This window comes from Vidua chalybeata, chromosome 33 (genome assembly GCF_026979565.1).
Source record: "Vidua chalybeata isolate OUT-0048 chromosome 33, bVidCha1 merged haplotype, whole genome shotgun sequence".
NCBI lineage: Eukaryota > Metazoa > Chordata > Aves > Passeriformes > Viduidae > Vidua > Vidua chalybeata.
In genome coordinates, this window is record NC_071562.1 from 371,942 (window position 1) to 397,686 (window position 25,745).

A 25,745-nucleotide genomic window follows, 5' to 3' on the forward strand; every position below is an offset into this window, starting at 1 on the left:
GACATTCCCGGCTGGACATTCCCAGCTGAACATTCCTGGCTGGACATTCCCGGCTGAACATTCCCGGCTGAACATTCCTGTCCGGACATTCCCGGCCGTGACCTTTGCCCCTTGGCCGGACGTTCCCGGCCGGACATTCCTGGAATTTTTTGGGGCCGATTCCCGTCAAATCCCCTTGGAGCTGATCCCGGTTTATTGTCCCATAAATTATCGGGTTTGGGGACATTGGGGATATCTTTGGGGACATCTTTGGGGACATTGGGGACATCTTCGGGGGTGGCGCCGCTTTCGGGGTGTCCCCAAAATCAGCGATAATCCCCAAAATCAGCAATAATCCGAAAAATCCTCCTCCACGTAATTGGCGGGAAACCAACCGACCTGGGGACAGGGACAGAGGGTCAGGGGACACCGGGGGGGACACGGGGACATGGAGGACAGCCGAGGACATGGGGACACCTGGAGGGGACATGGGGACACTTGGGGACATGGGGATACTGGGGGGCACAGGGACAGTGGGGTCAGGGGACAGGGGGACACCCGGGGAGAGGAGACAGGCTCAGGGGTGTCCCCAGTGTCCCCAGGGCTTGGGGACAGGCTCAGGGGTGTCCCCAGTGTCCCCAAGGGAGGGGACAGGCTCAGGGGTGTCCCCAGTGTCCCCAAGGGAGGGGACAGTGCCATACCCGGCCATAGATCTCCCCTTTCCACCAGCCCAGCTGTCCCCTGGTGTTGGGAACAGGCTCAGGGGTGTCCCCAGTGTCCCCAGGGGAGGGGACAGGCTCAGGGGTGTCCCCAGTGTCCCCAGTGTCCCCAAGGGAGGGGACAGGCTCAGGGGTGTCCCCAGTGTCCCCAAGGGAGGGGACAGTGCCGTACCCGGCCGTAGATCTCCCCTTTCCACCAGCCCGGCTGTCCCCTCTTGCTGAGCACGCGCACGATGTCCCCTTCCCGCAGCGACAGCTCCGTCCGGTCCCGCGCGCTGAAGGCGTAACGGGCCTTGGCCGAGCCGAAGCTGCGGCTGGCACCTGGGGACATGGGGACACAGGGGACATGGTGACACAGGGGACACAGTGACAGGGGACACGGGGACACAGGGGACACGGTGACACAGGGGACACGGGGACACAGGGGACACAGGGGACACGGGGACACAGGGGACACAGTGACACAGGGGACATGGGGACACGGGACACGGGGACAGGGGACATGGGGACACAGGGGACGCGGTGACACAGGGGACATGGGGACACAGGGGACACGGGGACACAGAGGACACGGGGACAGGGGACACGGGGACACAGGGGACACGGTGACACAGGGAACATGGGGACACAGGGGACACGGTGACACAGAGGACACGGGGACAGGGGACACGGGGACACAGGGGACATGGGGACACAGGGGACACGGGGACACAGGGGACACGGTGACACAGGGGACATGGGGACACAGGGGACACGGTGACACAGGAGACACGGGGACAGGGGACACGGGGACACAGGGGACACGGTGACACAGGGGACATGGGGACACAGGGGACACGGTGACACAGAGGACACGGGGACAGGGGACACGGGGACACAGGGGACACGGTGACACAGGGGACATGGGGACACAGGGGACACGGGGACACAGGGGACGCGGGGACACAGGGGACACAGGGACAGGGGACATGGGGACACCCCCAAATCCAGCCCCAGTACAGCCGAAACTGCGGCTGGCACCTGGGGACACCCAGGGGACACGGTGACAAGGGACATAAGGGACACGGTGACACCCCCAAATCCAACCCTAAACAGAGCTGAAATTGTGGGTGGCACCTGGGGACACGGGGACACGGTGACAGGGGACATGGTGACACAGGGGACATGGGGACACAGGGTACACGGGGACACCCCCAAATCCAACCCTAAACAGAGCTGAAACTGCGGGTGGCACTTGGGGACACACAGGGGACACGGTGACACAAGGGACACTGACACCCCCAAATCCAGCCCCAGTACAGCTGAAAATGTGGCTGGCACCTGGGGACACAGGGGACATGGTGTCAGGGGACACAAGGGACACGGTGACACCCCCAAACCAAACCCCAATACAGCTGAAACTGTGGGTGGTGCTTGGGGACATGGTGACAGGGGACACAGTGACAGGGGACATGGTGACACAGGTGACATGGGGACACAGGGGACACAGTGACACCCCCAAATCCACCTGAAACTTGGGTGGCAGGTGGACTGTGGGTGAACTGTGGACACAGGTACACGGTGACAAGGGACACAGTGACAAGGGACACAGTGACACCCCCAAGTCCCCAAATCCAACCCCAAACAGAGCCAAAGCCTGGGGGGGCACAGGGGACACAGGGACACCCCCAAATCCAACCCTAAACAGAGCTGAAACTGTGGGTGGTACTTGGGGACACACAGGGGACACGGTGACAAGGGACACAGTGACAGGGGACACGGTGACACAGGGGACACGGTGACAGGGGACACGGGGACACAGGGGACACAGGGGACACGGTGACACAGGGGACACGGTGACACAGGGGACATGGTAAAAAGGGACACGGTGACAAGGGACACGGTGACATCCCCAAATCCAGCCCCAGTACAGCTGAAAATGCGGCTGGCACCTGGGGACACCCAGGGGACACGGTGACAAGGGACATAAGGGACACGGTGACACCCCCAAATCCAACCCTAAACAGAGCTGAAACTGTGGGTGGTACTTGGGGACACACAGGGGACACGGTGACAAGGGACACGGTGACAGGGGACACGGTGACACAGGGGACACGGTGACAGGGGACACGGGGACACAGGGGACACAGGGGACACGGTGACACAGGGGACACGGTGACACAGGGGACATGGTAAAAAGGGACACGGTGACAAGGGACACGGTGACATCCCCAAATCCAGCCCCAGTACAGCTGAAAATGAGGCTGGCACCTGGGGACACCCAGGGGACACGGTGACAAGGGACATAAGGGACACGGTGACACCCCCAAATCCAAGCCTAAACAGAGCTGAAACTGTGGGTGGTACTTGGGGACACACAGGGGACACGGTGACAAGGGACACGGTGACAGGGGACACAGGGGACACAGGGGACACGGTGACACAGGGGACACGGTGAAAAGGGACACGGTGACAAGGGACACGGTGACATCCCCAAATCCAGCCCCAGTACAGCTGAAAATGCGGCTGGCACCTGGGGACACCCAGGGGACACGGTGACAAGGGACATAAGGGACACGGTGACACCCCCAAATCCAACCCTAAACAGAGCTGAAATTGTGGGTGGCACCTGGGGACACGGGGACACGGTGACAAGGGACATGGTGACACAGGGGACATGGGGACACAGGGTACACGGGGACACCCCCAAATCCAACCCTAAACAGAGCTGAAACTGCGGGTGGCACCTGGGGACACGGTGACAAGGGACACAGTGACATCCCCAAATCCAACCCTAAACAGAGCTGAAACTGTGGGTGGCACCTGGGGACACGGGGACACGGTGACAAGGGACACAGTGACATCCCCAAATCCCAAAATCCAACCCTAAACTGAGCCAAAGCCTGGGGACACGGGGACACGGTGACAAGGGACATGGTGGCACCCCCAAATCCCAAAATCCAACCCTAAACAGAGCCAAAGCCTGGGGACACGGGGACACGGTGACAAGGGACATGGTGGCACCCCCAAATCCAACCCCACTTAATCACTTGTCAGGGCCACCCCACAACTCCAAGGAACCCCAAATCCCCCTCAGGGTCATCCCATAACTCAAAGAAACCCCAAATCCTTCCCGTGGCCACCCCATCACCCCGAGGAACCCCAAAACCTTCTCATGCTCACCCCATAACGCCCAGGAACCCCAAATCATCCCATGCTCACCCTATAATGCCCAGGAGCCCCAAATCCTTCCCGTGGCCACCCCATAAACCCCAAAAAGGCCCTAAATCATCCCATGGCCACCTCATAACCCCAAGGAACCCCAAAACCCCCTTCAGGTTATGGGGTGGCCACGGGAAGGATTTGGGGTTTCTGGGGGTTATGTGGTGACCCCAGGATGATTTGGGGTTCTTGGGCGTTATGGGGTGACATTGATGGGGGATTTTGGGGTTTCTTGGGGTTATGGGGTGGCCCTGAGGGGGGATTTGAGGTTCCTTGGGGTTATGGGGTGGCCACGGGATGTTTTGGAGACTCTTTGGCAGTTATGGGGTCCTGCGGGGGGATTTGGGGGGGTCCCGGCAGTTTTGGGGTGAGCATGGGAAGGATTTGGGGTTCCTGGGGGTTATGGGGTGCCCATGGGAAGGATTTGGGGTTCCTGGGGGTTATGGGGTGAGCATGGGAAGGATTTGGGGTTCCTGGGGTTATGGGGTGAGCATGGGATGATTTGGGGTTCCTGGGGGTTATGAGGTGACCCCAGGATGGTTTGGGGCCTCTTTGGGCAATATGGGGCCCTGCGGGGGGATTTGGGGGGTCCTGGCATTATGGGGTGAGCATGGGAAGGATTTGGGGTCTCTTTGGGAGTTATGGGGCCCTGCGGGGGGATTTGGGGGGTCCCGGCAGTTTTGGGGTGTGTCCCCACCCCGATCCCGAGCCCGATCCCGTACCGAGCTCTCGGGGTCCCGCGCGGCTCTCGGGGTCCCTGTAGGGCACGGCCAGGGTCGTGTCCAGCGCCTTGAAGCAATCCCGCAGCGAGTTCCGCCGGTAGAACTCCACCAGCTCCTGGGGGCACCCCAAAAACGGCCCCGGGGCGGTCAGTGACCCCAAAAACCCCCAAAACCCCAAAACCCCCAAAAACACACAGGGTCAGTGACCCCAAAAACCCCAAAAATCCACACAGAGGGGGTCAGTGACCCCCAAAAACCCCCAAAACACACAGGGTTAGTGACCCCCAAAAACCCCCAAAACCCCCAAAAACCCACACAGAGGATCAGTGACCCCAAAAACCCCGAAAACTCACACAGAGGGGGTCAGTGACCCCCAAAAACCCCCAAAACCCCCAAAAACACACAGGGTCAGGAACCCCCAAAAACCCCAAAAATCCACACAGAGGGTAAGTGACTCCCAAAAACCCCAAAAACTCACACAGAGAGGGTCAGTGACCCCAAAAAAACCCAAAAACCCCCAAAACTCACACAGAGGGAGTCAGTGACCCCAAAAACCCCAAAAACTCACACAGAGGGAGTTAGTGACCCCAAAAACCCCAAAAACTCACACAGAGGGTCAGTGACCCCAAAAACCCCCAAAACCCCAAAAACTCACACAGAGGGGGTCAGTGACCCCAAAATCCCCAAAATCCACACAGAGGGTCAGTGACTCCCAAAAACCCCAAAAACTCACACAAAGAGGGTCAGTGACCCCAAAAACCCCAAAATTCACACAGAGGGGGTCAGTGACCCCCAAAACCCCAAAACCCCCAAAAACCCCAAAACACACAGGGTCAGTGGCCCCCAAATACCGCAAAAACTCACACAGAGGGGATCAGTGACCCCAAATAACCCAAAAATCCACAGAGAGGGTCAGTGACACCAAAAACCCCCAAAACCCCAAAAAATCAGCCAGAGAGGGTCAGGAACCCCAAAAACCCCAAAAAACCCCAAAACGCACCCAGAGAGGATCAGGAACCCCAAAAATGCCCCAGGGAAGCGAGTGTCCCCAAAATCATCACCAAGGGGGTCAGTGACCCCAAAAAACCCAAAACCGTCTCCGGGGGGGGGGGGTCAGTGACCCCAAAAATCCACACAGAATGGGTCAGTGACCCCCAAAACCCCCAAAATCATCCCGGGGGCCCCCAAAAACCCCGGAGGGACCCCAAAAATCCCCAAAACCCAGGGGGGACCCAAAAAAGCGGGAGGGACCCCAGAAATCCCCTCAGAGGATTTTGGGATGCTCCTAGTTTTTTGGGGTCCCCTGGGAGGATTTGGGGTTTTTTTTGGGTCCCCCCGGTTTTTTGGGGTCCCCCCGGGTCTTTGGGGTCCCCCAGGAGGATTTTGGGGTTTTCCTGGAGGATTTTGGGGTTCCTGGCAGTTTCGGGGTGCCCCCGTGAGGATTTTGGGGTTTTTAGGGTGCCCCCGGGGTTTTTGGGGTCCCCCGGGAGGATTTGGGGGTTTTTGGGGTCCCGGGGGTTTTTGGAGTGTCCTTACGCGGGTTTTGGTGGTTTTGGGGTCCTCCGGGAGGATTTGGGGGTTTTTGGGGTGCCCCCGGGGTTTTTGGGGTGTCCCTCGGCGTTTTGGGGTCCCCCGGGGTTTTTTGGGGTGCCCCTGGGGTTTTTTGGGGTCCCTCCCTGGATTTTTAGGTTCCCCCCGGGTTTTTGGGGTTCTCCCGGGGTTTTTGGGTTCCCCCCCTTTTTTTGGGGTCCCCCGCGGTTTTTGTGGTCCCCCCATTTTTTTGGGGTCCCCCCGGTTTTGGGGTGCGGGTCTCACCACGAGCCCCTTGAAGGCTTTCCTCTCGGTCACTCTGTAGAGCCCCTCGCTCGCCGTCACCTTGATGTGCTTCACCTGCCCGCGGAACCTGCGCGGAGTCACCCGCGGCTCCTCCCCCTCCCTCCCTCCCTCCCTCCCTCTCCCTCCTCTCCCTTCTTCCCCTCTCCTTCTCCCCTGTCCCTTCCTCTCCTTCTCCCCCCACGTCTCTCCCTCCCCCCTTCTCCCCCTTCCTCCCTTCTCTCCCACCCTCCTTCCTTCCCTCTCGCTCTCTGTCCCTCTCCCTCTCCCTCTCCCCGTCCTTCCTTCTCCCTCCCTCGTCCATCTCCCTCCCTCCCTCCTTCCGTCTCTCCCTTTCCGTCTCCCACTCCCTCTCCCTCTTTCTCTCCCTTCCTCCCCTTCCTCCTCTCCCTCTTCCTCTCCCCCTCCATCTCTCCCTCTCCCTCCTTCTCCCTTCTTCCCCCTCCCTCTCCCCCGTCCCCCCTCCTTCCCTCTTTCCTTCTCCCTCCTCTCCCTCTTCCCCTCCCTCCCTCCCTCCCTCCCTCCCTCCCTCCCTCCCCTTCCTTCCTTCCTCAAAGGTGTCCCCAAGTGTCCCTGCAGTGTCCCTGCAGTGTCCCCAGGTGTCCCAGGTGTCCCCAGGTGTCCCCAGGTGTCCCCAGGTGTGCCTCCAGGTGTCCCCAGGTGTCCCAGGTGTGTCCTAGGTGTCCCCAGGTGTGTCCCAGGTGTGTCCCAGGTGTCCCCAGGTGTGTCCCCAGGTGTCCCCAGGTGTCCCCAGGTGTCCCAGGTGTGTCCCAGGTGTCCCAGGTGTGTCCCAGGTGTCCCCAGGTGTCCCCAGGTGTGTCCCCAGGTGTCCCAGGTGTCCCCAGGTGTCCCCAGGTGTGTCCCAGGTGTGTCCCAGGTGTGTCCCAGGTGTGTCCCCAGGTGTCCCCAGGTGTCCCAGGTGTCACAGGTGTCACAGGTGTCCCCAGGTGTGTCCCAGGTGTCCCAGGCTCACTTGATGCTGATGGCGAAGTCCCCGGGCTCGCGGAGCCGCTGCCGCACCAGGAAGGCGCCGTCGGAGCGGAGGGACAGCGCCTGCTCGGCCCCCGCGCGCTCCAGGGGCCCCCCGAACCTGGGGGCAGCCCAAAATCACACCCGGGACCCCAAAATCCCATCCGGGACCCCAAAAATCACACCCGGGACCCCAAAAACCCCAACCGGGACCCCAAAACCCCAACCGGGACCCCAACATCACACCGGGACCCCAAAATCACACCCGAACCCCAAAACCCCGACCCGAACCCCAAAACCCCAATCGGGACCCCAACATCACAGCCGGGACCCCAAAAAGCCCCACCGGGATCCCAAAAATCACACCCGAACTCCAAAAATCACACCCGAACCCCAACCGGGACCCCAACATCACACCCGAACCCCAAAATCACACCCGAACCCCAAAACCCCAACCGGGACCCCAACATCACACCCGAACCCCAAAAATCACACCCGGGACCCCAAAACCCCAACCAGGACCCCAAGATCCCTGCTTGGCCCCCGCGCGCTCCAGGGGCCCCCCGAACCTGGGGGGGACCCCAAAATCGCACTCGGAACCCCAAAAATCCCAACCGGGACCCCAAAATCACACCCGGGACCCCAAAATCACACTCGGAACCCCAAAATCACACTCGGAACCCACCCAGCTCCATGGGGGGCTGTGACCCCAAAAACCCCAGCCGGAACCCCAAAAATCCCAACCGAGACCCCAAAACCCTGCTCGGCCCCCGCGTGCTCCAGGGGACCCCAAAACCTGGGGGGGACCCCAAAAATCACACACGGGACCCCCCCGGGTCAAGTGAGGGGTGTGATCCCAAAAATCACATACGAGACCCCAAAACCCCAACCGGGACCCCAAAAATCCCAACCGGGGCCCCAAAATCGCACTCGGGACCCCAAAACCCCAACCGGGACGCCAAGATCCCTGCTTGGCCCCCGCGCGCTCCAGGGGCCCCCCGAACCTGGGGGGGACCCCAAAAATCACACCTGGGACCCCAAAAATCCCAACTGGGACCCCAAAATTCGCAACTGAACCCCCAGATGCCAATTTGGGGATCCCAGGTGCGAATTTCTGGGTTCAGGGCAGAATTTTGGGGGTTCAAGTGCGAATTATTGGGTCCCAGGGCAGAATTTTTGGGGGTTCAGGGCAGAATTTCGGGGTTCAGGGCAGAATTTTTTGGGTTCAGGGCAGGCAGAATTTTGGGGTCGCAGGTGCAAATTTTTGGGTTTTCAAGGCAGAATTTGGGGGTTCAGGGCAGAATTTTCGGGATCCTGGGTGCGAATTTTGGGATCTCAGCACAGATTTTTTTGAGGTTCAGGCCAGAATTTTAGGGTCCCAGGGCAGAATTTCGGGGTTCAGGGCAGAATTTTGGGGTCTCAGCAGCGAATTTTGGGGGTTCAGTTGCGAATTTGGGTTTTCAGGGCAGAATTTAGGGGTTCAGGGCAGAATTTTGGGGTCCAGATGCATTTGTAGTTCCAGGTGCGAATTTTGGGGTCCCAAGGCAGAATTTCGGGGGTTCAGGGCAGAATTTTTGGGGTCCCAGGTGCGAATTTCGGGGTTCAGGCAGAATTTTTGGGGGTTCAGGGCAGAATTTGTGGTTTCAGGGCAGAATTTTTTTGGGTTCAAGCGCGAATTTTGGGGTTCAGTTTCGAAATTTGGGGTCCTGGGCAGAATTTTTGGGGGTTCAGGGCAGAATTTTTGGGGTTCACGCGCAAATTTCGGGGTCCCACCACTGACCACGGGTAGACGGAGAGATCCGGCAGCGGCGCCTGCGACAAAGAGAGGACCCAAAATTGGGGTTCCAGGGCTCCAAATGACCCCCCAAAAATCCCACACCCCCTCCCCAAATTCGGGGACCCCCCAAAAATCTTGGGGGGCTTTTTTTTGGGGTCCCCAAACTCACGGACACGAACGGTTTGACGACGCTTCGGGGGAACCAGCCCAGCTCCCCGCTGGCCACGTTCCGACCCTGGGGGGAAATTTGGGGGGTCCGAGGGGGGTCCCGAGACCCTCAAAGTTTGGGGAACCCCCCCAGGAATTGGGGATGGGGTCACCCCTAAATTCTGGGGGGGTCTCCTGTGGGGTTTTGGTGTGTCTTGACTCAATTTGGTACCTCGGGGTCCCAATTTTGGGGTTCCAAACGCAAATTTGGGGGTCCTGTCCCCATTTCGGGGGTCCCACCCTCATTTCAGGGGTCCCCCCCATTTTAGGACCTCCCCCATTTTAGGACTTCCCCCAGTTTTAGGAGCCCCCCCCCCCCCAAATTTCAGGGGTCCCATGCCGCCACTCCATTTTAGGAGCCCCCACCCATTTTAAGACCCCCCCCCCATATTTGGGGTCCCACCTCCCCCCCATTTTGGAGCCCCCCCCGATTCCAAGGGTTACCCCTCATTTCAGGACGCCCCCCCATTTTAGGACCCCCCCCATTTCAGGACCCCCCTCATTTTTAGGGTCCCCCCCCCATTTTAGGACTCCCCCATTTTAGGACCCTCCCCTATTTTTGGGGTTCCCCCCATTTCAGGGGTCCCACCCCCCCATATCAGGGCTCCCCCCCACACCCCTCCCATTTGAGGCCCCCCCTCCATTTTTGGGGTCCTGCCCCCATTTCAGGACCCCCGTCCAATTTCAGGAGTCCCCCCCCAACTCCAAGAATCGCCCCCCCATTTTTGGGGTCCCCTCCCCATTTCAGGACCCCCTCCCCCATTTTTGGGGTCCCACCTCCCCCCCCCCCATTTCAGGACACGCCCCCCCATTGCAGGGGTCCCATCCTCCCCATTTTAGGACCCCCCCCCATTTTCAGGGTTCCCCCCCATTTTTGGGGTCCCCCCCATTTTTGGGGTCCCCCACCTGCCACCAGAGCTCCTCGGCCTCGGCCGCTGTCACCTCGATGACGTCACCGGGGCTGAGGCGCAGGGGGGGGGCCAGGACCCCCGGGGGGGGGGGCACCCCGATGTACCCCTGGGTGCTCTCCATTTTGGGGAGTCCTGGGGGGGGGAACCCCGAGTCAGGAACCCCCCCGGGACCCCCCAAAAATGGAATTGGGGGGTCAAAAACCCACAGGGAAACCCCAAAAAATTGATTGTGGGGGGTCAAAATCCCCCCGGGACCCCCCAAAAATAGAATTGGAGGGGTCAAAAACCCCCGGGACCCCCAAAAATAGAATTGGAGGGGTCAAAAACCCTCAGGGATCCCCAAAAAATGGATTGTGGGGGGGTCAAAAACCCACAGGGAAACCCCAAAAATTGATTGGGGGGGGGTCAAAATCCCCCCGGGACCCCCAAAAATAGAATTGGAGGGGTCAAAAACCCCCGGGACCCCCAAAAATGGAATTGGGAGGGGTCGATAACCCCCCTAGAGGGATTTGTGGGGGGTCAAAACCCCCCCGAGACCCCCAAAAATGAACTGGGGGGGTCAGCCCCCCCCCCAAGACATCAAAAAATGGATTTGGGGGAGGGCAAAACCATCCGGGACCCCCAAAAATTGATTTTGGGTGGGCAAAACCCACCCTGGAACCCCAAAAAGTTGATCGAGGGGGTCAAAAAGCCCCCAAAAATGGATTTGGGGGGGGTCAAAACCCCCCCTAGAGGGATTTGGGGAGGCAAAGATCCCCCCCGGGACCCCCCAAAAATGGATTGGGGGGAGGTCAACAACTCCCCCGGGATGTCCGAAAACATTGATCAGAGAGGGTCAAAAACCCTCAGAGACCCCAAAAATGGATTGGGGGGTTCAGGACCCCCACATTTGAACTGGGGGGGGGTGGTCAGGACCTCCCCTAATTTCATCTCAGGGGGGTCAAGACCCCCCAAACCCCCCCCCAAATTTGAACGCCAGGGGTTGGGACCCCCCAAATTTGAAGTGGGGGGGGGAGGTCAAAAGCCCCCAAAATTGAATTGGGGAGGTCAGGGCCCCCCAAGACCCCCCCCAGATTTGAAATGGGGGGGGTCAGGACCACCCAGAATTGAATTGGAGGCAATCAGGACCCCCCCAAACCCCACCAAATTTGAACTGGGGGGATCGGGACCCCCCAAATTTCCTCTGGGGGCAGGGCCGGACTCCCCAAACCCCCAAAAATCTGTTGTGAGGGGCTCACAAACCCCAAATTTGAACTGGGGGGGGGGGGGGGATCAGGAGCCCCAAATTTGAACTGGTGGGGTCAGGACCCCCCAAATTCCTCACCCAGCTCCCCCCGTTTCTTGTCGGGTCCCGGCCGCTCCGATTTGTTCTGGAGGGGGAAGGGAGGAAGGAGACCCCCGTGAGTGGGGAGGATTTGGGGGGGCTGGGGGGGCCAGGACCCCCCCCCAGACACCCCCGGGGACCCCCCCAGAGATCCCCGAGGACCCCCCCAAAAAATCCCCCCAAAATCCGGGGGGGGCCCCTCCCCCCCGTTTTTGGGGTTTTTTGGTACCTTCCGTGCGCCTGCTCCAGGATCTGGGGGGAGAAAAGTTCGTTAGTGAGGGGTAATTAGTGGTTTTCTTAATTAATGAGGAGCTCGTTAGATGGTGGTTTAATTAATGAGGGGTAATTAGCTTGCTACTTATTGGTGATGAAGTAATTGGTCATTAATTTCCTTCGTTAATAATGGGATAATTAGATGAATTAATTGTTGGCGGGGTAATTAGGGCTGGGGGTAATTAGTCCAACACCTAATTAATGATATGGTAATTAGCCTCTCTCTTAATTAATGTTGGGGTAATTAGTGATATGATAGTGTCAGCCATCTTGTATCCCATAATGCCCTGCTAAATTTCAGCCATTTAGTACCCTATGCTACTCAGTGTCAGCCATCTTGTATCCCACAATGCCCAGCTAAATGTCAGCCATCTTTTATCCTGCAATGCTCAGTGTCAGCTGTTTTGTATCTCACAATTCCCTGTGCTGTCAGCCATTTTGTATCCCACAATGCTCTGAGGTGTCAGCCATCTTGTATCCCACAATGTCCTGCTAAATGTCAGCCATTTTGTAGCCTATGATAGTGTCAGCCATCTTGTATCCCACAATGCCCTGCTGTAGCAGCCATCTTGTATCCCACAATGCCCCACCTTCCCCCATTACCCTCCTGCCCCCCTTCACTGTTTCCCTCCTCTTCAATCCCATGATGCCCCTCCCCAATCCCATGATGCTGCTCACCAGTTCCAGCCTTCCCGCAGGTCCCCACGCGCCCCAGGCACTCCTTGTGGGCGGGGGCTCGGCAGCGGCTGCAGCGATAGCCCTGGTAGAAGGTGCCCCTGGGGACACGGGGGGGACACAGGGGGGACACAGGGGGGACACGGGGTCACGGTCACAGGGGACACCACCAGCCATGCCCCACACCCACCTGAGCCCACCCAGGACTGACCAGCCCACGGCTGACCTGAGCCCACCCAGTCCATGACTGACCAGTCCATGACTGACCAGTTCGTGACTGACCAGCCCATGGTTGATCTGAACCCATCCAGAACTGACCAGTCCATGGTTGACCTGAACCTGTCCAGGCCTTGACCCACCTTGGCCTTGACTTCCACCCAACCCTTGACCCACCTTGGCCTTGACTCACCTTGTTGTTTTCTACCCAACCATTGACCCACCTTGACCTCTTGGCCTCCACCCAACCTTGACCCACCCTGGCCTCCACTCAACATTGACTCACCTTGACTCCAACCCAACCTTGACCCACCTTGGGGCCATGAAGAGCTTGAGGGAGCTCCTTGACCCCCGCAGCCCTTGACCACCCTCCAAGGCTTGACCCACCTTGACCTTGACCTTCCTGTGACCCCACCCACCCCCTCCATCACCAGCTTCCACCTTGACCCACCCCTTGACCTCACCACCCCCAAGGGTGCAACCCACCCTGACCTCACCCCACCTCCATCCCTGGGGTCTCCTCCTCTCCCAGAGCCCCCCAAACCCCTCTCCCAACCCCCCCCCATGGCCTCCCCAGAACCATGGGGATGTGATTTTGGGGTCCTACCTCAGCAACATCTGGCAGGCCTTGCAGGACGTGGTGTCCTCAAAGGAGAACATCTGGAAGTCGTGTCCATCAGCCAGGGCGTGCTCGGGGAAGATGTTGGACCTGCCGGACACGGGGAGGACCTGGGTCTGGTGGGGACAAACTGGGTGTCCCCAGGACCACCCAGTGGGGCAGGTGTGACCTCCTCCATGGGGACAGGGCCACCTACAGGGCCATCTCAAACTGCTCCAGCCACTTCTTTTTCAGCTCGCTCGTCTTGAAGAAGAGCTCGTAGTCCGGCAGCCCGGCCGCGTCCAGCAGCGTGAAGGTGTGGGACCACTGTGGGGTGGGGAGGGGTCAGCCATGGCCCCACAAATGGGGCGGGGTCACGTGGCATTGGGGATATCGGGGTCACACACCCCCATCTTGGGGTGACTGAGTGGTGGGGTGTCCACTGAGGATGTGGACACCGGGGTGCACCAGGGACCAGATTTTGGGGATCCACCAGGGAATGGGGTCTTGGGGTCCACCAGAGACCAGGATTCTGAAACCACCAGGGGACAGAATGTTGAGGTCCACCAGATCTGGACATTTGGAGCCACCAGAGAGCAGGATCTTGGGATCCATCAGGGAACAGGGTTTTGGGGTCCACCAGGGACCAGATTTTGGGGGTCCACCAGGGAATGGGGTTTTGGGGTCCACCAGAGACCAGGATCCTGGGAAAAGCCAGGGACAGAATCTGAAGATCCACCAGAGAAGAGGAACCTGGGATCCACCTGACCTGGACATCTGTGTCCACCAGGGAACAGGGTTTGGGGACCCACCAGGGAACAGGCTGTTGGGGTCCACCAGATCTGGACATTTGGGACCATGAGGGAGGGACCTGGATGCTGGGACCACCAGTAACCAAGATCCTGGGATCCACCAGACCTGGACCTCTGAGGTCTTTGGGAGGAGGACCTGGGGACCACCAGGATCTGGACACTCGGGACCACTTGGAACTGGACACATGTCCACCAGTGACCAGGATCCTGGGATCCACAAGACTGGACACTTGTGTCCACCTGGGTCCTTCGGGAAGAGGACACTGGGACTGGAGGAACCTGGACACTGCGGTCCCCCAGGCCCTGATGTCCCCACGGTGTCCCCGGTACCTTCTTGCCATCGCGGGGTCCGAGGCCACCATCGTGCAGCTGGTGGCTCTGGAGGTCCACCACATCCTTGGTCTCATAGGAGTCCCCGCGGCGCTTGCAGATGATCAGGGCCTTGTCCAGCAGGAAGCCGTACCTGGGGACAGTGACAAGGGTGGCACCGTGTCCCCGAGGCCACCGCGCTCCACGGGGTGTTCCCATGGCTGCCCTGGACTGGCCTCCAGGTGTCCCTGCAGTGTCCCCATGGATGTTCTCCTGTCCCCATGGTGTCCCCATGTCCCTGAGATGTTCTCGAGGAGTCCCCATGGATGTCCCCATGTCCTTGAGGTGTCTCCAAGGTGTCCCTGAGGTGCCCCAATGTCCCCAGGTGTCCCCATGTCCCCAAGGTGTTCCTGAGATGTCTCCATGAATGTCCCCATGTCCCTGAGGTGTCCCCATGTCCTTGAGGTGTCCTCGAGGTGTTCCTGATGTGTCCCCATGGATGTCCTCATGTCCCCATGGTGTCCCCATGTCCCTGAAATGTCCTCGTGTCTCTGAGGTGTCCTCGAGGTGTTCCTGATGTGTCCCCATGGATGTCCTCATGTCCCCATGGTGTCCCCATGTCCCTGAGATGTCTCCATGGATGTCCCCATGTCCCTGAGATGTCCTCGTGTCCCTGAGGTGTCCTCGAGGTGTTCCTGAGGTGTCCCCATGGTGTCCCCATGTCCCTGAGATGTCTCCATGGATGTCCCCATGTCCCTGAGATGTCCTCGTGTCCCTGAGGTGTCCTCGAGGTGTTCCTGAGGTGTCCCCATGGATGTCCTCATGTCCCTGAGGTGTCCTCAAGGTGTTGCTGAGGTGCTCCTGAGGTGGCCCCACATCTCTGTGGTGTCCCCACATTGCTGTGATGTCCCTGTGGTATCCCCATGGTGTCCCCAGGTGTCCCCAGGTGTCCCCAGGTGTCCCCAGATGTCCCTGACTCACCTGTCCACCTTGGAGCGTTTCTCGGCGGCGCTGGAGACCTTCATCTCCCCATCGATCTTGGGGCGCCCAAACTGCGCCAGGGACTGCGTCTGGGAACGGGACACGGGAGGACATCAGGGACGGGATGGACATCAGGAACGGGATGGACATCAGGGACAGGATGGACATCAGGGACGGGATGGACATCGGGAATGGGATGGACATCAGGGACGGGATGGACATCAGGGATGGGATGGACATCAGGGACAGGATGGACATCAGGAATGGGATGGACATCAGGGACAGGATGGACATTGGGAATGGGATGGACATCAGGGATGGGATGGACATCAGGGACGGGATGGACATCAGGGACAGGATGGACATTGGGAATGGGATGGACATCAGGGATGGGATGGACATCAGGGACGGGATGGACATCAGGGATGGGATGGACATTGGGAATGGGATGGACATCAGGGACGGGATGGACATCAGGGACAGGATGGACATTGGGAACAGGATGGACATCAGGGACGGGATGGACATCAGGGATGGGATGGACATCAGGGACAGGATGGACATTGGGAACAGGATGGACATCAGGGACAGGATGGACATTGGGAACAGGATGGACATCAGGGACGGGATGGACATCAGGGATGGGATGGACATCAGGGACGGGATGGACATCAGGGATGGGATGGACATCAGGGACGGGATGGACATCAGGGACAGGATGGACATCAGGGATGGGATGGACATCAGGGACAGGATGGACATCAGGGACAGGATGGACATTGGGAACAGGACACAGGAATGGGATGGACATCAGGGACGGGATGGACAAAAGGGATGGGATGGACATCGGGAATGGGTCCCAGGAGTTATTTGGGGTTTTTCTGGGGGTTCTTGGGGTGAGGGTTGGGGATTTTGGGGGTCCCAGGGGAATTTGGGGGTGCCGGGGGGGTCCCCACCATGTTGTGCAGGCACAGCTGGATGCTCGTGAGCTGCTTGAGGGTCTCGTTGTCCCGCTTGACCTCGTTCACGCACTGCGCCAGGTCCTGGCAGGGATTTGGGGGGCTGCGAAGTCAGAGAGCCCCGAACCCCCAAATCCCACCCTGGAAACCCCAAACCTCCCCTGGAACCCCGAAATCCCCTCTGGAAACCCCAAATTCCCACCCTGGAACCCCCAAATTCCCACCAGGAAACCCCAAATCCCACCCTGGAAACCCCAAATCCCACCTGGAACACCCCAAATCCCCCATAAATCCCCCCCAAATCCCCTCAGGACCCCCAAATCCTCCTCAGGATCCCTCTAAATCTCCCCAGGACCCCCCTAAGACCACCCAGATCCCTTCAGGACCCCCCCAGGACCTCCAAATCCCACCAGGAACCCCCAGATCCCACCTGGAAACCCTAAATTCCCACCTGGAAACCCCAAATCCCACGCTGGAAACCCCAAATCCCACCTGGAACATCCCAAATCCCCCCCAAAATCCCCCCAGGAACCCCCCAAATCCCCTCCAAATCCTCCCAAAATCCCCCCCAAATCTCCCCCAAAACCCAAAATCCTCCCCAAAACCCCCTCAGGACGCCCCCAGGACCCTCAAATCCCCCCCCAAAATCCCCCCAGGACCCCCAAATCGCCCGCAGCCCCACCCTCATGGCGTCCAGCGCCCCCCGCAGCCGCTCCCGCTCGGCCGCGTCCGGGGTCAGCTTCACCAGCTCCTGGGGGGGCAAAGGGCAAGGTGTGCCCAGGTGTGCCCAGGTGTGCCCAGGTGTGCCCAGGTGTGTCCCAAGGTACCCCCCAGGTGAATCCAGGTTTGCTCTGGTGTGCCCAGGTGTGTGCCCAGGTGTGTCCCTCCCCCCAGGTGTGTCCCTAGGTACCCCCCAGGTATCCCCAGGTGTCCCCAGGTGTGCCCAGGTGTGCCCAGGTGTGCCCCAAGGTACCCCCCAGGTGAACCCAGGCGTGCCCAAGTGTGTCTCTCCCCCCAGGTGTGTCCCAGCTTTCCCCAGCCATCCCAGCTGTCCTAGGTGAGCACAGGTGTGCCCAGGTGTGCCCAGGTGTGTCCCCATCTGTGCCCAGGTGTGTGCCCAGGTGTGTCCCTCCCCCCAGCTGTGCCCAGCTGTGCACACCTGGAGCAGCAGGTGGTATTTCAGCACCCTCTGCATGGGCACCATCAGCAGGTCCCGCAGCGAGAAGCGCCCGTTGTTGGCGCGCTGGGAGCACTCCTGGGGACAGCGGGGACAGCGGGGTCACTGCGGGGTCACTGCGGGGTCACTGCAGGGTCACTGCGGGGTCATTGGGGACAGCGGGGACAGCGGGGACAGCGGGGTCACTGTGGGGTCATTGGGGACAGCGGGGACAGCGGGGTCACTGTGGGGTCACTGCGGGGTCACTGCGGGGTCATTGGGGACATTTGGGGACAGCGGGGACAGTGGGGTCACTGCGGGGTCACTGTGGGGTCATTGGGGACATTTGGGACATCTGGGGACATTTGGGGACAGCGGGGTCACTGCGGGGTCACTGCGGGGTCACTGCGGGGTCATTGGGAACATTTGGGACATCTGGGGACATTTGGGGACAGCGGGGTCACTGCGGGGTCACTGCGGGGTCATTTGGGTCAATTTGGGGTCAATTTGGGATCATTGAGTAAGTTTGGGGTCATTGGGGACATTTGGGGTCATTGGGGTCATTGGGGTCACTTTGGGGTCATTGAGTCAGTTTGGGGTCATTGGGGACATTTGGGGACACTTGGGGTCACTTTGGGGTCACTTTGGGGTCATTGGGTTAATTTGGGGTCACTTGGGGGTCATTGGGGACATTTGGGGAGAGCGGGGACAGTGGGGTCACTGTGGGGTCACTGTGGGGTCACTTTGGGGTCATTTGGGATCAGTTTGGGGTCATTGGGGACATTTGGGGACAGCGGGGTCACATTGGGGTCACATTGGGGTCATGTTGGGGTCACGTTGGGATCACGTTGGCACCATTGAGTCAGTTTGGGGTCAGTTTGGGGTCATTGGGGACATCTGGGGACACTTGGGGTCACTTTGGGGTCATTGGGGTCACTTTGGGGTTGTTTGGGGTCAGGTTGGGGCAATTTTGGGGTCAGTTGTGGTCATTTGGGGGTCACTTCATGGTCAGCAGGGACATTGGGGACATTTGGGGTCAGTTTGGGGTCACTTGGGGTCACTTTGGGGGTAATTTAGGGTCAGTTTAGGGTAATTTTGGGGTCATTTAGGGTCACTTTGCTTTGGGATCATTTGGGGACATTTGGGATCAGTTTGGGGAAATTTAGGGTCAATTTAGGGTAATTTAGGGTCATTTAGGGTCACTTTGTTTTGGGGTCATTTGGGGACAGTTTGGAGTCATTTGGGGTCAGTTTAGGGTAATTTTGGGGTCGTTTAGGGTCAGTTTGGGGTCACTTGGTGTTTTTGGGGACATTGGGGTCACTTCGGGGTAATTTGGGGTGACTTTGGGGTCATTTGGGGTTTCATGGAGAGGCTGGGAAGGATTTTGGGGTGGATTTGGGGTTTTTTTGGGGCTCACCTGGAGCTTCATGCGCAGGTCGGTGCAGGAGGAGAGCTGGTCCAGGCGCCGCGCGGCCGCTTCCACCTGGCTGCAGTAGCGGCCGTAGAGGAGGAACCTGGCGTGGGCACCAAAATCAGGCGAAATTCACCCAAAATTCACCCAAAATCCAACAAAAATCAACCAAAATCCGACAAAATTCACCCAAAATCCAACAAAATTCAACCAAAATCCAATAAAATTCAACCCAAATCTGACAAAATTCACCCCAAATCCACCTGGCTGCAGTAGCGGCCGTAGAGGAGGAACCTGGCGTGGGCACCAAAATCAGGCGAAATTCACCCAAAATTCACCCAAAATCCAACAAAAATCAACCAAAATCCGACAAAATTCACCCAAAATCCAACAAAATTCAACCAAAATCCAATAAAATTCAACCCAAATCTGACAAAATTCAACCCAAATCCACCTGGCTGCAGTAGCGGCCGTAGAGGAGGAACCTGGCGTGGGCACCAAAATCAGGCGAAATTCACCCAAAATCCAACAAAATTCACCCCAAAATCCAACAAAATTCACCCAAAATCCGACAAAATTCACCCAAAATCCGACAAAATTCAACCAAAATCCAACAAAATTCACCCAAAATCCGACAAAATTCAACCAAAATCCAACAAAATTCACCCAAAATCCAACAAAATTCAACTAAAATCCGACAAAATTCACCCAAAATCCAATAAAATTCAACCAAAATCCGACAAAATTAAACTAAAATCCAAAAAAATTCACCCAAAATTCACCAAAAATCCAACAAAATTCAACCAAAATACAGCAAAATTCACCCAAAATCCGACAAAATTCAATCCAAATCCGACAAAATTCAACCAAAATCCAGCAAAATTCAATGAAAAATCAAAAAAATTCAAACAAAACAAATTATCACAGAAATCCACCCCAAATCCACCCCAAATCCAGCAAAATTCACCCCAAATCCTAAAAAAATTCACCCAAAAACTAAAAACAAATCCACAGAAATCCACCCCAAATGCCCCAATCCCCCCCAAATTCCCACAAAGACCCCCCAAAACCCCCCCCAAACCCCCCCAATCCTCCTCAGCCCCCCCCAAACCTCTGAGGACTCCCCAAAATTCCCCAACCTCCCCCAAATTCCCCTTGAGGACCCCCCAACCCCCCAGCCCAGGACCCCCCAAATCACACCCAACCCCCCACAAATTCCCCTAAATCCCCCCAAACACCCCCAAATCCCCCAAAACCCCCCGAACCCTCCCAAACCCTCCCAAATCCCCCTTAGGACCCCCCAAATCCCCCTCAGGACCCCCCAAATCCCCCAAACCCCCCAGGACCTTCCAAAACCCCCCAGGCCCCCACCCCAATCCTCCCAAATCCCCCCAACCCCCCCCAAATCCCCCCGAAATCCCCCAAATTCCCCCCAAGACCCCCAAATATCCCCCAGGACCCCCTCAAATTCCCCAAGTCCCCCCCAAACCCCCCCTCCCAAATCCCCTCAGGACCGCCCCAAATCCTCCCAAATTCCCCCAAACCTCCCCCCAAATTTCCCCCAGGACTCCCTCAAATTCCCCCAAACCCCCCCCCAACCCCCCCAAATCCCGTCAGGACCCCCCCCCCAAACCCCCCCAACCCCCCCCCAAATGCCCCAGGACCCCCAAATCTCCCCCAGGACTCCCTCAAATTCCCCCAAAACTCCCCAAACCCCCCCAAATCCCGTCAGGACCCCCCCCAAACCCCCCAAACCCCCCCAAATCCCCCAGGACGCCCAAATCTCCCCCAGGACTCCCTCAAATTCCCCCAAACCCCCCAGATCCCCCCAAACCCCCCCAACCCCCCCCAAATCCCCTCAGGACCCCCCCCAAATCCCGTCAGGACCCCCCCAAACCCCCCCAAAATCCCCCAGGACCCCCCCAAACCCCCCCAGATCCCCCCAGGAACCCCCTCAAATTCCCCCAGATCCCCCCAAACCCCCCCAAATCCCCCAGATCCCCCAGGAACCCCCCAAACGCCCCCAGGACCCCCCCAAACACCTCCAAACCCCCCCAACCCCCCCCCAAATCCCCCCAGATTCCCCCCAGGACCCCCCAGCCCCCCGCACCTCTCCTTGTACTGCAGGAACAGGGGGGGCAGCGCCCGCCCCCCCCCGGGCCCCCCCAGCGCCCCCCGCAGCTCCCCCAGGAAGCGCCGGTGCAGCTCCAGCAGCTCCTGCGGACTGGCGTTACTGGGAGCACTGGGAGGGGGGACTGGGAGCACTGGGAGGGGGGACTGGGAGCACTGGGAGCGCTGGGAGGGGGGACTGGGAGCACTGGGAGGGGGGACTGGGAGCGCTGGGAGCAATGGGAGCACTGGGATAGGGGACTGGGAGCGCTGGGAGTACTGGGACAGGGGACTGGGAGCACTGGGAGCACTGGCAGCGCTGGGGGGGTTACTGGGAGCACTGGGAGGGGGGACTGGGAGCACTGGGAGTGCTGGGAGCACTGGGAGGGGGGACTGGGAGCGCTGGGAGCACTGGGAGGGGGGACTGGGAGCACTGGGAGCACTGGGAGTACTGGGAGGGGGGACTGGGAGCACTGGGAGCACTGGGAGTACTGGGAGTACTGGGACAGGGGACTGGGAGCGCTGGGAGCACTGGGAGCTCTGGGAGCGCTGGAGGGGGGTTTACTGGGAGCACTGGGAGAGCTGGAACAGGGGGACTGGGAGCACTGGGAGCGCTGGGAGGGACTGGGAGTGTTGGGGGGGGTTACTGGGAGCACTGGGAGAGCTGGGAGGGGAGACTGGGAACACTGGGAGCACTGGGGGGGGGGGACTGGGAGCACTGGGAGGAGATTGGGAGACCTGGGAGGGGTTACTGGGAGCACTGGGAGGGACTGGGGGGGGGGGCTGGGAGTACTGGGAGCACTGGGAGCACTGGGAGGGGATTGGGAGGCCTGGGAGAGGTTACTGGAAGCACTGGGAGAGCTGGGAGGGGATGTCCCATGTCCTGTGTCACTGGTGTCACCTCCATGTCACTGGTGTCACTGGTGTCACTGGTCAGTGTCACTGGTGTCACGGGTCAGTGTCCCCCTGTCCCCATTGTCACTGTCACCTCCACGTCACTGGTGTCACTGGTGTCACTGGTGTCACTGGTCAGTGTCACTGGTCAGTGTCACTGGTGTCACTGGTGTCACTGGTCAGTGTCCCCGTGTCCCCATTGTCACTGTCACCTCCACATCACTGGTGTCACTGGTGTCATCGGTGTCACCGGTGTCACTGGTGTCACTGGTCAGTGTCACTGGTGTCACTGGTCAGTGTCCCCGTGTCCCCATTGTCACTGTCACCTCCACATCACTGGTGTCACTGGTGTCATCGGTGTCACCGGTGTCACTGGTGTCACTGGTCAGTGTCACTGGTGTCACTGGTCAGTGTCCCCGTGTCCCCATTGTCACTGTCACCTCCACATCACTGGTGTCACTGGTGTCACTGGTGTCACTGGTGTCACTTGTGTTACTGGTGTCACTGGTCAGTGTCACTGGTGTCACTGGTCAGTGTCCCCGTGTCCCCATTGTCACTGTCACCTCCACGTCACTGGTGTTACTGGTGTTATTGGTGTTACTGGTCAGTGTCACTGGTCAGTGTCACTGGTGTCACTGGTGTCACTGGTGTCACTGGTCAGTGTCACTGGTCAGTGTCACTGGTGTCACTGGTGTCACTGGTGTCACTGGTGTCACTGGTCAGTGTCCCCGTGTCCCCATTGTCACTGTCACCTCCACGTCACTGGCGTCACTGGTGTCACTGGTGTCACTGGTGTCACTGGTGTCACTGGTCAGTGTCCCCGTGTCCCCATTGTCACTGTCACCTCCACGTTGATGAAGATGTTCTCCATGTCCTGGGGGCTCAGGAAGTGCCGCAGCGGCCGCAGGAATTGCTGGGGACATCAGGGGACACCGGGGGGACACCGGGGGGGACACCGCGCCTTACTGGGAGCACTGGGAGGCCCCGTGTGGTCACCTCTGTCCCCAGTGTCCCCAGTGTCCACCCTTGTCCCCATTTCCCACCTTTGTCCTCAATGTCCCCAAAATCCCCAATGTCCCCATGACCCAGTGTCCCCAATGTCCTCGATGTCTCCGATGTCCCCAATGTCCCCATGACCCAATGTTCCCGATGTCCCCATTTCCTGCCTTTGTCCCCAATGTCCCCAACATCCCCAATGTCCCCAATGTCCCCGATGTCCCCAATGACCCAAAGTCCCCATGACCCAATGTCCACCCTTGTCCCCATTCCCTGCTTTGTCCCCAATGCCCTCAATGTCTCCGATGTCCCCCTCAACATCCCCAATGTCCCCAATGCCCCAAAGGTCCCCCAATGTCCCCATGTCCCCAACATCCCCAACGTCCCCAACAACCCCATCTCCTTGATGTCCCCAGAGTCCTCAATGTCCCCAGTGTCCCTGTTGTCCCCGATGTCCCCACCTGGCAGATGGACTCCAGGGTCTCCATGTCCCCAATGTCCCCAACATCCCCAGTGTCCCCACCTGGCAGATGGACTCCAGGGTCTCTGTGTCCCCAATGCCCCCAACGTCCCTGATGTCCCCAAAGTCCCCAATGCCCCAAATGTCCCCCAATGTCCCCAACGCCCCCAACGTCCCCATTGTCCCCGATGTCCCCAGTGTCCCCAATGTCCCCGATGTCCCCGATGTCCCCACCTGGCAGATGGACTCCAGGGTCTCCGTGTACCTCTCCTCTGTCTGCCGCAGCTCCTGGAGGCAGCAGAGCCGCCGGTCCACGCCCCCCTTCTGTGGGGACAAGGGGACAGAGGGGACAATCAGCTCTGCCCCCTCCTGTGGGGACAAGGGGACAGAGGGGACAAAGGGGACAGAGGGGACAGAGGGGACAATCAGCAATGCCCCCTCCATGTGGGGACATGGGGACAGAGGGGACAAAGGGGACAGAGGGGACAATCACATTGATGGCCAAGCGGGGGACACAGGTGTCCATGGAGGTGACACAGGTGTGTCTGGAAGGTGGCCCCAGGTGGTTTTGGGGACTCCCAGGTGTTTTTTGGAGACTACCATGTGTTTTTGGGGTGTCCAAGGTGGTTTTGGGAAGGTCCCAGGTGCTTTTGGGGTTCCCAGGTAATTTTTGGGGGTTCTCAGGTATTTTTGGGGATTCTCAGGTATTTTGGGGGGTTCCCAGGTATTTTTTGGGAATGTCCCAGGTGTTTTTTGGGTGTTCTCAGGTATTTGGGGGGCGTTCCCAGGTGGTTTAGGAAGGTCCCAGGTATCTTTGGGGGATTCTCGAGCGATTTTGGGGGTCCCATGTGTTTTTTGTGGGTTCCCAGATATTTTTAGGGGTTCTCAGGTATCTTGGGGGGGTTCTAGGTGTTTTTTTTTCGGGGTTTCCAGGTATTTTTGGGACTCCCAGGTATTTTTGGGACTCCCAGGTATTTCTGGGGGTTCCCAGGTAATTTTTGGGGGTTCCCAGGTGTTTTTCAGGGTTCCCAGGTGGTTTTGGGGGTTCCCAGGTATCTTTGGTGGTTCCCAGGTGGTTTTTGGATGTTCTCAGGAATTTTTGGGGGTTCCCAGGTAATTTTTGAGACTCCCAGGTAGTCTTTGGGGGTTCCCAGGTATTTTTGGGACTGCCAGGTGTTTTTGGGGGGTTCCCAGGTGTTTTTTTGGAAGGTCCCAGGTATTTTTGGGGGTTCTCAGGTGTTTTTTGTGGTGGGGCATGTCCCACCCACCGTGGCCGGGGGGGGCTCGACCCTCATCAGGTCCTCGTAGACGTCATCGCCATCGTCCCCTTCGGCCTCCACGCAGTCGTAGAGGTCATCGTCCTCCTCGGCCGTGTCGCTGCGGGGGTGGGGACAGCTGGGGACACCCCCTGGGACACCCCTGGCGCTCCCCAACGTCCCTCGGGGTCCTCAGATTGTCCCCAAATCCCACGGGGGTCCCCAAATGTCCCCAAAGACCCCCCCAGGACCTCCCTACAGCCCCAGGAATGTCCCCCAAAATCCCTCAGTGTCCCCAAATGTCCCTCATTGTCCCCAAAATCCCTCAGTGTCCCCAAATGTCCCTCATTGTCCCCAGTACTGTCCCCAATGCCACCCACAATGACCCCAGACCCCTCCCAGTATCTCCCAATAGCCCCAGTATCTCCCAGCAGCCCCAGTATCCCCCAGTAACCCCCAGTAGCCCCCAGAACCTCCCAGTAGCCCCCAGTGTCTCCCAGTAGCCCCCAGAATCTCCCAGTAGCCCCCAGTGTCTCCCAGTAGCCCCCAGAATCTCCCAGTAGCCCCAGTATCTCCCAGTAGCCCCCAGTAGCCCCCAGTAGCCCCAGTAGCCCCAGTAGCCCCTGTAGCCCCCGCTCACTCGATGACGTCGGAGAGGCCGCTGTAAATGTCATCGTCCCCAACGCTGTCCTCGGACGGGAATGGCCTGAGGGGACACGGCCGGACACTACTGACCCTCGGGACTGGACATCAGGGACTGGACACTGCTGGCCCTCGGGACTGGACATCAGGGACTGGACACTGCTGGCCCTCGGGACTGGACACCGGGGACTGGACACTGCTGACCCTCAGGACTGGACATCAGGGACTGGACACTGCTGGCCCTCGGGACTGGACATCAGGGACTGGACACTGCTGGCCCTCGGGACTGGACATCAGGGACTGGACACTGCTGACCGTCGGGACTGGACACTGGGGACTGGACACTGCTGACCCTC

At 59.0% G+C, this 25,745-nt stretch overlaps 1 protein-coding gene across 3 annotated transcripts in view; it reads right to left on the reverse strand.

Annotated features, from left to right (window-relative positions):
- Positions 1-232: 232 nt before the first annotated feature.
- VAV1 (vav guanine nucleotide exchange factor 1) overlaps positions 233-25,745 on the reverse strand; it is a 29,465-nt gene continuing 3,952 nt past the window's right edge. For all 3 annotated transcript variants that reach the window (XM_053968290.1, XM_053968288.1, XM_053968289.1), the window contains 24 exons: positions 25,388-25,453; positions 24,760-24,868; positions 23,726-23,815; positions 22,880-22,948; positions 21,143-21,249; positions 19,039-19,135; positions 17,625-17,720; positions 17,148-17,216; positions 16,463-16,549; positions 15,507-15,595; positions 14,547-14,679; positions 13,622-13,731; positions 13,414-13,515; positions 12,594-12,691; positions 11,872-11,894; positions 11,643-11,688; positions 10,314-10,450; positions 9,370-9,435; positions 9,204-9,235; positions 7,428-7,544; positions 6,437-6,524; positions 4,622-4,736; positions 871-1,019; positions 233-378 (listed from right to left, as the gene is read on the reverse strand). In XM_053968290.1, the coding sequence (XP_053824265.1) occupies positions 325-378; positions 871-1,019; positions 4,622-4,736; positions 6,437-6,524; positions 7,428-7,544; positions 9,204-9,235; positions 9,370-9,435; positions 10,314-10,450; positions 11,643-11,688; positions 11,872-11,894; positions 12,594-12,691; positions 13,414-13,515; positions 13,622-13,731; positions 14,547-14,679; positions 15,507-15,595; positions 16,463-16,549; positions 17,148-17,216; positions 17,625-17,720; positions 19,039-19,135; positions 21,143-21,249; positions 22,880-22,948; positions 23,726-23,815; positions 24,760-24,868; positions 25,388-25,453 (2,149 nt within the window). In that variant the 3' untranslated portion in view covers positions 233-324. The remainder of the gene's footprint in view (positions 379-870; positions 1,020-4,621; positions 4,737-6,436; positions 6,525-7,427; positions 7,545-9,203; positions 9,236-9,369; positions 9,436-10,313; positions 10,451-11,642; positions 11,689-11,871; positions 11,895-12,593; positions 12,692-13,413; positions 13,516-13,621; positions 13,732-14,546; positions 14,680-15,506; positions 15,596-16,462; positions 16,550-17,147; positions 17,217-17,624; positions 17,721-19,038; positions 19,136-21,142; positions 21,250-22,879; positions 22,949-23,725; positions 23,816-24,759; positions 24,869-25,387; positions 25,454-25,745) is intronic.